The sequence below is a fragment of the Trachinotus anak genome, unplaced genomic scaffold, assembly GCF_046630095.1.
Source record: "Trachinotus anak isolate AG129_WGS33_773 ecotype Australia unplaced genomic scaffold, CSIRO_AGI_Tana_v1 ptg000010l, whole genome shotgun sequence".
Classification (NCBI taxonomy): Eukaryota; Metazoa; Chordata; class Actinopteri; order Carangiformes; family Carangidae; genus Trachinotus; species Trachinotus anak.
In genome coordinates, this window is record NW_027273861.1 from 16,503,823 (window position 1) to 16,517,471 (window position 13,649).

At 41.6% G+C, this 13,649-nt stretch overlaps 1 protein-coding gene across 26 annotated transcripts in view; it reads right to left on the reverse strand.

The window, feature by feature from the left end:
* Nucleotides 1-212: 212 nt before the first annotated feature.
* adgrl2a (adhesion G protein-coupled receptor L2a) overlaps nt 213-13,649 on the reverse strand; it is a 94,954-nt gene continuing 81,517 nt past the window's right edge. For 5 of the 26 annotated variants that reach the window (XM_071487984.1, XM_071487958.1, XM_071487962.1 and 2 more), the window contains 7 exons: nt 11,292-11,383; nt 8,619-8,787; nt 8,267-8,395; nt 7,373-7,469; nt 5,573-5,701; nt 4,786-4,803; nt 213-2,826 (listed from right to left, as the gene is read on the reverse strand). In XM_071487984.1, the coding sequence (XP_071344085.1) occupies nt 1,979-2,826; nt 4,786-4,803; nt 5,573-5,701; nt 7,373-7,469; nt 8,267-8,395; nt 8,619-8,787; nt 11,292-11,383 (1,482 nt within the window). In that variant the 3' untranslated portion in view covers nt 213-1,978. Of the gene's footprint in view, nt 3,501-4,751; nt 4,804-5,572; nt 5,702-7,372; nt 7,470-8,266; nt 8,396-8,618; nt 8,788-11,291; nt 11,384-13,649 lie in introns of all 26 variants that reach the window. The other 21 variants (XM_071487963.1, XM_071487961.1, XM_071487966.1 and 18 more) reach the window with 19 other exon arrangements.

The following is a 13,649-nucleotide window of genomic DNA, read 5'->3' on the forward strand; positions in this document are numbered from 1 at the left end:
TTAGAGCAAATATGTGTCATACTCGGACATATTATATGTAATATATTTCTAGAACCGCAACCAAGTGTAACATTGACCTCTTGTTAGGCCCATGGACACGTTTCCACTCCCACACAGCATTAAAGCCAACATCTTACAAGATTTCTGTCGTGCCAGGCTTCTTAATGGTGCCAGGACTAGTGCTCATTCAATAATATACTAAGTGGACAATGCTGTGAACCAGTGTCATTTTGAACCTTTATTAGTGTTACAACCACACAGAGGAACATTTACAATGCAGATTTCCTACCTGAGTTTCTCATCTTTGAATCACATGGAAAGATTTGGCTTCTCTAACACATATGGTGAAATGAGCTCTCTCTACTCTGCAGCGACTGAAGAAAAGCAGAACAAAAAGCAAACAAATCCCCTGGAAAACAAATCCACCATTTACCTTTCAAGGTGCTCGGGACTTTCTTATAACCTGAGTCAAAAGTGTGTTTTGTCAATAGCAAAATAATTAAACCTGTTTTCTCAAATAGTACCAAAAACAGAAAACATTAAAAAGCAACTGGCATTTGACAAAAAATCTCACATTTATTTTATTTGTTAAACAAGTGTTGAACTTTACATCAGTCTTAAGTGATGAGCCCCTTGGTAACATGTTTACATAAAAAACATGAGCTACAGTACAGCATGTATACCAGTGCTGGAAAATATTCACACATTTCCCACTTATCTTTTGGAAAGATTTTAATAAATAAAATGTCCAAACCCACGCGGAAGAACTACATTTATGATAGAAACTTTATTGTTAAAAGTTGGTTTCAATCCAGTTGCGCTTGCCCATCACTTAAAAAGATCTACTTCATTCAGATTTACACAAAAAAACTGTGCAATGCATACATCACTTTAACTGGGCTTTTTGCATTCCCATTCTACTAAAGTAATGCTGAATGAACATATTGCAATGGGCGGCATCGATGGAACTCATTAAGCAAAAAACACTGTTCACAAGTGGAAAAAGTGATAATGCATCTTTGTAATTTGTTGAATCCTCCTTTCTTTTCATAAGCTGTTACGTTCAAACATACTACCATGGATGAAGTGTTGGAACCATAAACACACTGTATAACATATGTGCAACTTCTACACAATAGTCTCTCAAACGTAAAATTTTGCAATTAAAAGGTTTCTTCATATTTACGGTTTCCCATGAATTTTTATTTTACACTAGCAATACAACAAAATATATATTTTAGCCATTTTTCTTGACAACAGTTCAATGTACAGTTGAGAAAATATAAGGCCAGGGGCTTGATTGCTAGTGGTTATACAATCCAAACTTCATGGTGATGGAGAACGACTCTGGGCGACCAGAACCTTATATTCCTTCTCTGACAGTCTGATCAGGAACATTTTACAAACATTGTCCATGTCCTGGGCCAGGGCTGTTGTTTTGTTTACAAGAACAGAAATCAAAAAAACAAAAAACAAAAAAACAAACAAACAAACAAAAAAAACAGGCTTCAACGAGGATGTTTGGGAGTGTATGTACAACCTTTAGACCGGGAAATTGCTGATCTGATGTAGCCGGTAATTATTCTTTCTTTTTTTTGTCTTTTTTTTTTTTTTCGTACCTTAAATTTTTCTCAATTATCCAACAGCAGCAGCACATTTAAATACATAGTTGGCTTGTCTCTTAAAATTGAAATTTGACTCTGCATTTTATGTACAGTCTCATTATAACTTTGCACTGCCATCACTGTGCACCAAGTCTGTTGGTCTGCAGGGAAGATAGGAGGAGTGGTATGTTTGGAGTAAAGGAGATGGCAATGCAGATGGGGTAGCGGAGCTTTGTAAATGGCTAGTGTGTATGACGGGGCTTCCAGAATCGCTTCAAACATAAAACAAACTTCTCATCCCTTCCCTCGTGTGTCCTCCAAGAGGTAAGGGCTGCAAAAGGGCAGGAAGAGGTTTGGGGAGGATTTAAATACATTTAAAGGCTTGTCACTAACTGCATCTGTCCTTCCCGTACATCACCCTCAGGGATGCTGCCCTCTTTATTGATAGGTATAATGTAACCATCACTGCTCCCTCGGCCTATCTGGTAATAGGCTTGAAGCTGCTGGCTACCCCCTAAGTTAGGCATGCTCTTGTAGTAAACGTCCTCATTCTCACTCCTCTTTGAAGGGGACAGGTCCTCCACCACATCGGGGCTGCTCTCTGGGTATGGTGAGTCCCTAAGATTAGGCATACTAGTGTACAAGGAGTCTCTGTTTGGGGACTGCAGACTATCGTCAGGGTTGGTGGGTGTCAGCTGGCTGACAAAGGTATCAACTCCCCCATCGGTCCTCACCTTCTTCTGGGGAGCGTACAGAAGGGAGTGAGTCCGCTGGGGGATGAGCGGTGCCTCCAGCTCCTGCTGATGGTGCAGCTCGAGGCCCACAGTGTCACCCATATGCACCAAAGACGAGGCATCAGCCACGATAGCGTCGTCTTCACTGCTGCTGCCGCCTATCACCGTCACCTTGGGCGGAGCCCGCTCCACGTGGTGGTGATGGTGGTATTGCGGGGGCTGCTGGTGGTGGGGTGGATGATGTAAACTGGGGTGCTGCTGCTGTTGCTGTTGGTGGCTTTTGTTACAGGCACGCAGGTTGTTGTGAACTAGCTCGGAGATGATCATTTTCTCGAAGGCAGCATCGTCCAGACTGAGGCCGCAGTCTACTACCTGCACACTGTCGCCAAAGTCCCCATTGCAGAGCGAGTAGCTATTATTAAAGTTACCATTTAGCGGTAGAGTATCCATTGCACTCGTATCCCTCACCGCATTGTTCAGTGAGTGCCCTGGAAAGAGAGGAACATGTGAGGGGATTTTACATTAGTTAACACCGATAACCATGAAAGAAACAAAAAGTTTAATGCTGTTTAGGATGCAGTTTCACATAGAAAACTCAAGTCAAATAAAGCCATGCCATAAGTCCATTAGTTAGGCACAATCCTTAACATACAATATACAGGCATGCATTATTTGCAATGAGAAACCATTTTACTTTCTAACATACATTTTTACTTTCCCTTTTAAAATTTGCTTTAAGAAAAGCAAAGCACATTATGCTTTTTAGTTTGCCACAAATGTGACAAAGCCATGAAAAAGATCCCAAACAACATTAAGAAAAAAAAAAAAACTGAAACAGTAATCACCATCACAACACACCGGGCAAAAGTAGATGTCCACAAGTATGAAGCCACAAACGGGCAAGCTACAACACTTACAGGTTTTCTAGCAACTAATAGGTTGAATGTGCCGAGGGGAAAGAAAAGGACAGAGATGAGGAAAAGATTACATAGACAGAAAAGGGAAAGTAGTCATGTATCAACATGGGACAGCCATCTTTGTTCTCACTACAAGGGGAGCCCACAAGCAGCACTCCACCATCACCACACACAGCAGGTGAAAAGACTCACTTTAGACAACTCACATCATGTCTGTCTGCTCAGGCTATCTGGTCTAAGAGCAGCTGATGTACAAAAGAAAGTAAAATGATTTATTGTAACATGGAGAAGAATCACTCAAAAGAATAACAAAACATAAAGTAAAGGTCTTAACTGCAACTTAGCGAGAGCAAGGGTTCAGCAAATGAAATAAACAAGCATTAAACTGCTTTTACTTTTATGAATTTAATGTCAACGGCTACTTTTCTGTGGATATATATTTTTCTTTTTTTTTTTTCCATCTTTTTGTTTGCGCTGGTACACGTTCTGTCCGTTAGTTGGCAGCTTGTGTACCCAAAGCTGGCAAAGGTCAGAGCTTGCCCGCAGCCCAGCACTTGGCATCCGTCACAGTGACAGTTCCCAGCGAGACCCCGGTCACTAGCAGAACAGCTCAAGAATAACACAGCCGCTGCAGAGGTCGGACACGGTCATGTTAGGAATTTCTCAAAGCATGGAGGTCATCGAAAACAGAGGCAAAAGGATAAATATTAGCTATGCTGTGATTGAGAGAGGAGATAAAGGAAAAATGTGCTCTGCCATAGCTGACATGCCTCCGTGTAGAACAACAGATGTAGAAATGAAGAAGAAGACTAATGGGATATTTTATGGGAACATTTGTCGTTGTCCAAAAAAAAAAGGAGAGAATTGTGATTGTATAATAGGGACGTTAAAAGTGCAGATTTTGCAGAGCTTATTGGAAAACAGTACAAAGTTATTAAATAAAGAGAGTAAAGGAAAATTTAACAGCTGCTGCCATGACATCCATGTGTTTACGCCTGCTAGGAGGCAATTTAGTGTCCAGACAGGTGTTGTGTGGAAAGGTGTGAGGGGGATCCAACTGGACACTGAGACTGCCGAATGCCACAGACAATTTGGAAGAAAAGCAAAGAAAATAAGAAGTTAAAAAAAGAAAAAAAAGAAAAGAAAGAAGGAATAACGAAACCTTTCCGATAAATGCTCCTTTCTTCCAGAAAAAAAGCAACAAAGTTTTGGTCCATTAAAATCACAAATTAAGCAAAGAAGAGAGAGAGAGAGAGAGCGAGAGAGAGAGAAGCAGAGTAATGGGCATTTGGGATAAAAGCTGTCAGATCTCAAGGATGACTTCCAATCACTAAAGAAATCTTTGACTTCTTTTCAGATTAGAGAAGAATTTGGGGTAAATAATTTTGTGAACCACTTGCTCACTGAGTGTGTGTTAATGGCCTAAAGTAAACCAGTGATTGTGCCGGGGGGGGGTTTTTTGGTTGTTTTTAATAAGCATGCTGAAAAAAATTTACATTTGATAGGCAAAGTTAAGTTTTACTCCCATACTTGTCTCTCTGTAGGTCACTAGAGGGAAGCACAGGGGAGAAGCACAAAACATGACAAAAGATGCCATTTCAGTTTCAAGAGAGAACAGCACACATCATCACAGCACAGTCTTTACAGTGTGATATATGCTTAAATGCCATGTCCAATGGTTATCAGCTATTAATAAAAATACCTATACATGGACAGCTTAATGCAAAAGTTGCATTCAGGAGATTTATTTAAGCAACATAGGTTTAACTTTTACTTTTAAGAGGAAAACTCCCTCTGAAAGTAACAAATCACAGGATACATTCGGGATCATAAATCTTAATAATCATGCAGTTTATACTACGGCTTCAGGTCTACACCACTGTTTACATTATCTCAGGGCAGAATGTGCAGTATCTCTTTCCCATCTTAATCATTATGTCCTGGTCAGAGTTTGGAGAGGAGAAATATGAGAAGGCAGAGGCTGGATCGAGATGAACCACAAAAAAATCTGTGTCCTACATGAAAATGTGTGTGTGTTTTCACACGCACACACACACACATAATGTTTATTGTCTATGCGTGGCGCTGGCACACACACACACAGACACACAATAAGTATTGTATCAAGTATTTGGGAGACAATGATTCAGAGGGAAAGGCGATATTGCAGAACATCCTGCTTTTCATTTGGCCTGCCATATGCTCAACTGAGGAGACAAAGAGAGAGAAAAAGAAAGGAGGCAGGGAGAGAGAGAGAGAGAGAGAGAGAGAGAGAGGGAAAGCATGAATGCATGGTGAAAGTATTAAGTAAGCACACCTGGCGAGTTAAACACTGGAGCCGTGGGGGTGTTACATACGACTGTCTCAGCCAGTAAGGTGTTATAAGGGTTGTTAGTGCCTTGTGGTCGAAGAAGAGGATTTGTTAGTAGATAATTCCCGGTCATTCCTGGAGTGGCAAGACAGAAGAGGAGCAGATCAGTTTGGTGTAGTCAGCCGACAGAGACTTAAAGTTTCATGAAGAAAAGAAGTGAAGGACATTTTTTTTCTGTCTTTTGGTGTATGTGGTGTCATCCAGGGTGTCTGGCAACATGTGAAACTAGGGGGTTTATTTTAAAGCTGATGATACAGAATAAAGTTTGAGATACGACAAACCAGCTACTTCTGCAAACGCCAAAAATGTTTGCAGGCCTTTCTTATATTTAATGACTTTAGCTGGTGTTTTTCAGCTTTCAAGTTCATTTGTTATGTGTGTTGCAGGTCATTTATAAAGAAATTTTCAAGCCACTGCGCTCATTATTGCATCCTGTCATCTGTGCTTTTCATAAGTCATATTTACTTATTATTTTCAGCAAATATCATTTCTCAAAAATAGCACCCTGCACTCCTGTGATTGTGCTAGGGTTTTTTTGCTGATTGATCTAGGTCCAATTATAAAATCTTCCCTATGACAAAGAGCAAAATGCTTCCAAGTTTTGATATCAAAATCTTTATTTAGACTCATATTTGGCCATTTTCTTCCAAAACCTTATCTTTCTTTTTCTCGTTTTTTCCCCCCGGTTTGTGGTGTGTTTTAAGGATTTCCACTGCCATTTATCACCTGTGTTAAATGCCATCTGTCATATTGGGAAGTCTCCAGGGATGATTTTAATGACAGGGAAGTGCTTCCAGGAGATAGAGCCCTCCTTTAGTGCACGGACTCTCACGGGTAACTAGGCTATTACACCCCGGAGTGATCAATATCCAACCTTTACATTAACATCTCCAGGAAATGGCACTGTAGGAAACAAAAGTCGTACTTCTATGTTGTTACTGATGTAAAAGTCAAAATGTGCCTCAAAGCCGGAGGTGTTTTTTTTTTTTTTTTTTACCTTGTGGAAAGGGACGGCAAAAAAGAGAGAGAAGGCAAAGAGCGGCAGCGACAGGAGTCAGACGGGAGGAGCAGAGGGAGTCAAGTTAAACTACCTCGGTGTAAACCCTCTTTTCCCTTGCATGCTTGAAAAGCCATTTCAGAGGCAGCAGAAAGCCTAACAACACACCAAGCACTCTAGGTCAGCCAGAGTTGAACATCATCTTCTCATCATCATATTTGTGTTCAAGCTAAATAATAAATGACAGTTTTTTTTCCCCTCCCTCCCTCATAAACTCCCTGTAAAGTAACAGAGGTCGCCTTATATGCCAGGCAACAAATGGCCTCTCTCTGCGTGTTAAGATTTCCCTGAAATAAGACTTTATTTCCTCCTGTTTTTATTTTTGTCTATGTTTCCCCTGAGCCTGGGTATGAACTCTGGACAGCCAGCACTTAAACAAAAAAACGTTCTTCAAGCCTTGCCCCACTTTGAGACTGACGTTACTGGCCAGAATGACAGCGCACAGGGTATTTGAGGATGGATTTTTGTAATCCTTCACTGACAGGAACAGGGAGACTAAACTAAAGGCCTACATCTTTTTTTTAACTGCACTGCTCTGTCTTTTCAAGCTGAAGGCATTTATTATGATTACCAGAGAAGGATCCTGCACGGTGGTGCGAGATCATTGGAACTTGAAGGAGATATTTTTAGCTGAATGATGAAATGTGTGCATAGGTGTGCATGTAGAGAGAAATGAGGTGTGAACTGACCTTGGTTAAGGGTGGAGGTGCTGTTGATGTCACCTGAGATAAAGGAGGACTCAGATTGCTTTCTTACGGTGTCATTCCACATTCTCCTGATACGACTCTGTCAGGTCAACAAGGGACAGTCATTAGGACTTTAAACAGGCCCGCTCACCTTTCGGATCAACTTTCATTTATTTTGTGTGTACATACCACTGACTATATCTCTACTCACAGGCCTAATAATATGCAGTGAGGCAAGGACAGCACTTACGCCAACTTCCTGTCCATGTGTCTTTCAAAACTTACATAACTTAAGTCAGCTTTTGAGAGACTTGCACTCCAGTCCTGAGTATCTTCAATAAGGCTGGATGTTTTCATGTGGTGGGGATGTTTCTCTATGAGCACATCTAGAGGTATTGTCTAATAAGGCCTATTAACCTTTAATAACCAAGGGACAAAGAAAATATGTTTCCTTGCAATTTTCGGCTTTCCCCGCAGGAAAATGTGCTTGCAGTGCTCTTTAAACAGTGCGGTGCTATTTCCCATGCACATGACGTTAGTGAGAGAAAAGATAAAAAAGCAAGTGCTAAAGGGCCAGAACAGAAGAAAGGTACTCATGCAGTACAGCAGACGCTGCTTGTAAAATGTGGCATAATATTTGTGTCTCTTAATCTATCTCTGCAGATAAACGCACAATGTGCATGTTTTGTTTTTTGTTTTTTTCTTGTGCGATGCCTACATGCCCATGATGGAAGTGCATTCTCATGAGCAATTGTTTGAACCATAACTATATAAATGAGCTGTATGATGAGTGTGTGTGTGTGTGTGTGTGTGTGTGTGCAGGGAAACATGGTGCTATTCCTCTCATTGTGTATTGACACGCGGTGAGTCTTTGGCTGTACGAAGCTGCTGCTCTACCTGTGTACCAGAGGAGTAGCGAGCGCTGGTCCGTGTGGTGGAGGTCTTTGCAGAACCATGGGAGCTCTCAGTTGGCAGCCCTCCGCAGCAGTACGTGTGGCGGAAGCACTTGCTGTACTCTTTGCGGACCTGCGTGGGCAAATACCCGAGTGTTTACATACAATGTTGACTTTACATATGACTTAGCCAAGATCTTGACGCAAGCTGTGTTTGTTCTTTATATCAGCATAAAGTGCTCTGTGAATTCTGCATGCCGATGTGAAGGTTCAGCCTGCACCGCTCAAATTCAGAAGCCTTTAACCTTGAAAGAAAAATCACTGTCTTTGAGCCCTGTGGATAACGACAAACTTACTTTCTTCTGAAGAAGGCAATGGAAGATGAAGATAAACATTCCTTGGAAGGTGTTGAATATGGTGAAGAGGTACGCCATGACAATTGAGGCCTCATTGATGAAGAAGAGACCAAAGGACCATGTCAGACCCAGCAGAAACAGCAGGGCAAAGGCACCCATGACCCAGGATCTAAAGGATGGCAAAAAAAAAAAAACCCAGCATGAGAAGCATTCAGTGACAGAATAATGACTGGGGTTTAATCATTAAATCCATGAAAAACCAGCAAAAACCCCTTCCCATTGTCCCCACCCCTCCATTCACACACACACTCTCCGCCCAAACTCGAATGCAGTTCCTGCCTTCAAACAGACAAGAAGGAAGCACAACCTTGGTCTGGTTTTCTGTAAATAACTTTATATGTGTTAGAACATCGTAATCAGAGAGCACAACTTGTTTCAAAATAAATTACAAATCATTTAATACTATCATATACCAAATATGATCTAGCGAGTGTGTTATCAGAACTGGAGAACCAGGCGTATGTGGAAAGAGTTGAAGGGAAAAGGAGATTCCCTGCATCGTGTGTGAAGGTCCTGTGGAGCCCTCACACACCAGCAGTGGTCACAGTTCAAAGGCTCGAACACACAACAACAACAACAAAAAAAAAAAGACAACAGCAACAGTACTGGACTTCAAGATGATGGATGTGGTGAAAGTTACAACAGTCACATGGACAGTGGATGAGTGGCTTTGAAGCTGCAGTTTGAGAGAGGAAGAACCGGCCACAGAAAGAAAAAGACAGGAAGAAATAAAAGGAAAAGAAAGAATAAACGAGGAGAGAGAGAATAAACTACAAGCTGAAGAGGAGACTTCTGGGCAACGTGTGCTTACTTGATAAACTGTTTATTATCTTCATAGCTAGAGAGCATGATAAGCAGGAAGAGAGAAACACAATTAGATCAGAGTGCATAACAGCGTGGGTTAGTTTGAGTGAGATAGCTTCAACTTTGATCCAAGGGAGATCACGGAGGCAATGGAATTAAGGGTCTAACAAGAACTGAAAGTTGGATGTTTTTGCTGTTATTGATTCAATTATAAGATTCTGTAGAAAGCATTTACTAAGAGCACATAGTCCGTGGTGAAATTTGCATGTATGCTACTGTATGCGTGGGTGGTGTGTGAGCAAAATTATCTGAGGTGTATAGCAAAAGCTTACCCAGGCAAATCTGTATTATAGTAGCCGTCACAAACGCGATAATTACTGGTGTGGATGGCAGAACGGAGAGAGAGGGAGAATGATAGGAGAAGAGAAAGGAGAGGGTGTGCGTTAACTTTGCCTTCACATGCAACATGCAATGACACGGGTGCTAAACTGAGTCTCAGACCAAACTTTGGCACAAAAAATACAGAGAAAAAGACCACAGGGAAACAGCTATTAATACACAATGTATTTCTGCAGTATAAACAAGCCTAAAAGAAATCATTTCCAACAACCAAGTACAAATGCACACCAATGCGAGTGCCACCATGTTCAGTAAATGTGTTCTGTTGTGGTTTCCTTGATAAAGGAGTCATCTGTCTCAAATAAACCAACAAGTCTAAATAAGCCCCTTTCTGACTGTTCCTCCTGATTGCAGTTTTACCACAGCGCTGTAATGTTGCACACATTCATTAAGGAAAAATGAAAAATAACAAATGTTGGATAAAAATAGCACCACCAGTGCTCCTGCACCAAGTCGTGGAAGAAGAAATATAATGGCTCAAACTGAGATGGGGCTGTTCTTCTGTGAGCTTCACAACCATGCAACCTCAAATGGAAGAGGTCCTGAATTTCAGCCTGCAGTAAACACCAATACACCAATGAATATTGTTTTCACATAAGTGCAAAAAAAAACAAAACAAAAAAAACCCCCAAAACAAAACAATTAGTGCCTTGGAAAACTTTTCGTCCCCAGGCAAAACACTTCATAAATATTGAGGCGACTCTCAGAAAACTAAACTAGAGGGGGGATGGTGAAGTGGGGTGGTGGCGGTTGTGTTGGGAATTTTCTTTTCTGGGACTAGAAGCTGGGATCTATAAAAAAAAAAAAAAAAAAAAAAAAAAGGTTTTGACATATTCCAGCAGCAAACACACATGGTAGCTGTTCCACTGTACCCCACCCTACCAGAGCCAACAGTGCATAGTTAGGTTGCAGCCTTAGAGTGATGTGTGTCATGCCAGTGCAGTTCTGTGGCTAGTGGCTTGGAGCAAAACAACAAAGGACAAAAAAACGACTGTGACGAGTCTGTGTAGTCATCATGACAGCTAAGTCATGCCAAAAGTCTGAAGCAAAATCTGTATTACATTTGAAATGTCTAGAGTCAAAATAATGAAACCCTCTGTTAAATGTTCCATTTGTTCTGGATCATATTTAAAAACTGACCGCCCCACCCCCTTCCACCCCTCCCAAAAAAAAAAAGAAAAGAAATATATTCTTATATGTTAATGATTCACACACTAGTTCTGTACTGAAACTTGGCTTGGAGGTGGGGGGCATTATGCATTTTCTCAAGAAAAATTATTTTTAAAAAAAATCATTACCTCAACAGTAAAGGTGCCTTAGTCTTCCTGGGGGTAGTGGCAGAATAGCACCAGTGTTATATTGCTGATAAGCAAGAGAAGATGGGGGTTCAGTGTGTGACGCTTTACTTACTTTATATTCTCCAGTCGGCTAGAGTCTGGTTTCAGGGTGGTAGAGTGCTTCACCATTTTGTACATTGTGATGACCAGGAAGATGAGATTGAGCTGTCAAAACAGAGTAATGGCAGCGTTAATCCATGAAGATGTACGAGTCAAGATATAGCAGACAGAGAGGGGAGAAAAAAACTGTTAATTTGTCTATAAAATATATTAAAAGAGGAGAGCCTTCAAATCTCCGCATGTCCACAGACTAATCCAATAAACATCTATCGTTCCAGCCAGGCTCAGACGGACCGACTGGCGCCAAATTTAGTGTCATTCTATATCAATAAGAGCATGGAAATGCATTAAAATCCATCACAGTTAAAAAAAAAAAAAAAAAAAAAAGAAAAGAAACAGCCACACAGCAGCAGTCTGGCAAAGGCAGAAGGGAATGAAAGTAGCAGGAGAAATAAGAGACCCTCTTGTTGTACAAAACAACTGCATATCATTTTATGCACATAGTGAAATATTATAAGGTATAGCCAGCTACAGAAGACTGGAGGGAACATGGTATATTTTGTTCAATTCTTGTGTGTGGACAGATGAAGAGAGAGAGAGAGAGAGAGAGAGAGAGAGAGAGAGAGAGAGAGAGAGAGAGAGAGAGAGAGAGAGAGAGAGAGAGAGAGAGAGAGAGAGAGAGAGAGAGAGAGAGAGAGAGAGAGAGAGAGAGAGAGAGAGAGGGCGCTTGCTTGCTTGTTTTAATGTATTAAATCTTAAGGGAGCCAGTGGCACATATCAGGTTGAGACAAGGATACTATGTGCTGTGTTTCTGGCTGCATTTATTCGGTACCTTAAAAATCAATACCATGATTTAGAGACACAAAGGCTGGATGGGCCAGCAAGGAGCCGCTCCAAATAATTTACTTCAAAAACATTTATTCTGGGGTAAACTAGTCCCTGACACAGCATGTACATGCACTCACAGCAGACGAAGCAGACTGTGTTTGCACCGCAAGCCAGGCATGTATAAATAATGTCAGGGAATATCTGAGAAAGGAAAATTGAAATGTGTGTCTCCAATAGTGCATATCAAAGAATCAGACAAATATGAAAATACAGCAGACAAATATGTGAGCTACAGTATCTGAGGTGTGTGAGTAACAACAAGAATGCATACAAAGAAACACATTTGCAATAACAAAAGCTTTTTTCCAGGTGAGCCTTACAAACGCTGCATTTCAGTGTTATCACACTGGCGAAAAGAAAAATGTCGACGCACTACCAGTATGAAGGCATGAAATAAATGAATGACCTTTGTGAGCTGGACTCAGGCCATGGCCATTCACTCTTGAACAGAAATTATCCGTGTTCTGGTGCACACCGCTATCAAAAGACTGCCTGTGATCAATACATCACCCCTCCACATGCAATCAACTCATGGAGCCACTCACAATAACCCGGGCAGTAAAAGAGAGGGACGACTAGAAAAAAGAAAAACACAAAAAAAAGAAAAAACCCTGAATCGTGAACCTTCTTTTATATCACAGACAGCACTGAAACTATGCTTTGTTTCGCAGCTATCAGCCATTATTTCTATCAGCCGCCTGCGTGAGTCAGACAGTGGGGGAGGGGGGAGGGACAGGAGGGCGAGGACTTTTGAAAAACCCTTTCACACAGCCTGGAGTGGTGACATGGATCCAATGAGACAGAGGAGAGGGACACAGTACTTTAAAGTAACCTAGCAGCACGGCACATGTTCCTACCCCCACCGACATGCTTTCGCAGCCTTTCCCGGGGGATCCCCATTGCTAGAGCAGAGCTGCCTTGCCTCTATCCTTCACTCTGTCTCTCTGTCTCTGAATCATCACTGCAAGCCATGCAGAAGCACCTCGCCACACTGGGACCGCGGAGAAAGCTTTTTCTGAAGTGGACTGTGTGTGTACACACTGAACTCCGAATGAACTGCTGGGGATAAAATATTAAAGGTGCAGATGGAGCTGTCCTGATGATAAGAACTGCTCGCGACATGTCATGATCCAAGAGGCCTTGTGTCGAAGCTATCTCAAGCATACTAATGGCTCCCCCCACCACTCATTACTTCCATGTTTGCCTTTCATGGAGCTAATACCCCCTGTGCCCTGAGACAGGGCAACCTCTGCCTGAGAACAAGGATCTAAATGCCTTCCACCAGCTTTTGTTTTCAGTCAGTATTTAGAACCTGTTTAAGCCAATAGTAAAAAGGGAAAAAAAGAAAAAAGCATGACCACCTTAGGTCAAAACCAGTGTTACTTGGCGCAAACATGGCTGAGGTGCCAGGAATCCAGACATGAGCCGAAGCAGCTTCATTTTCTCTCCTTTTTTTCCTGCTTGTGTGCCTTTTCTCCTTCTC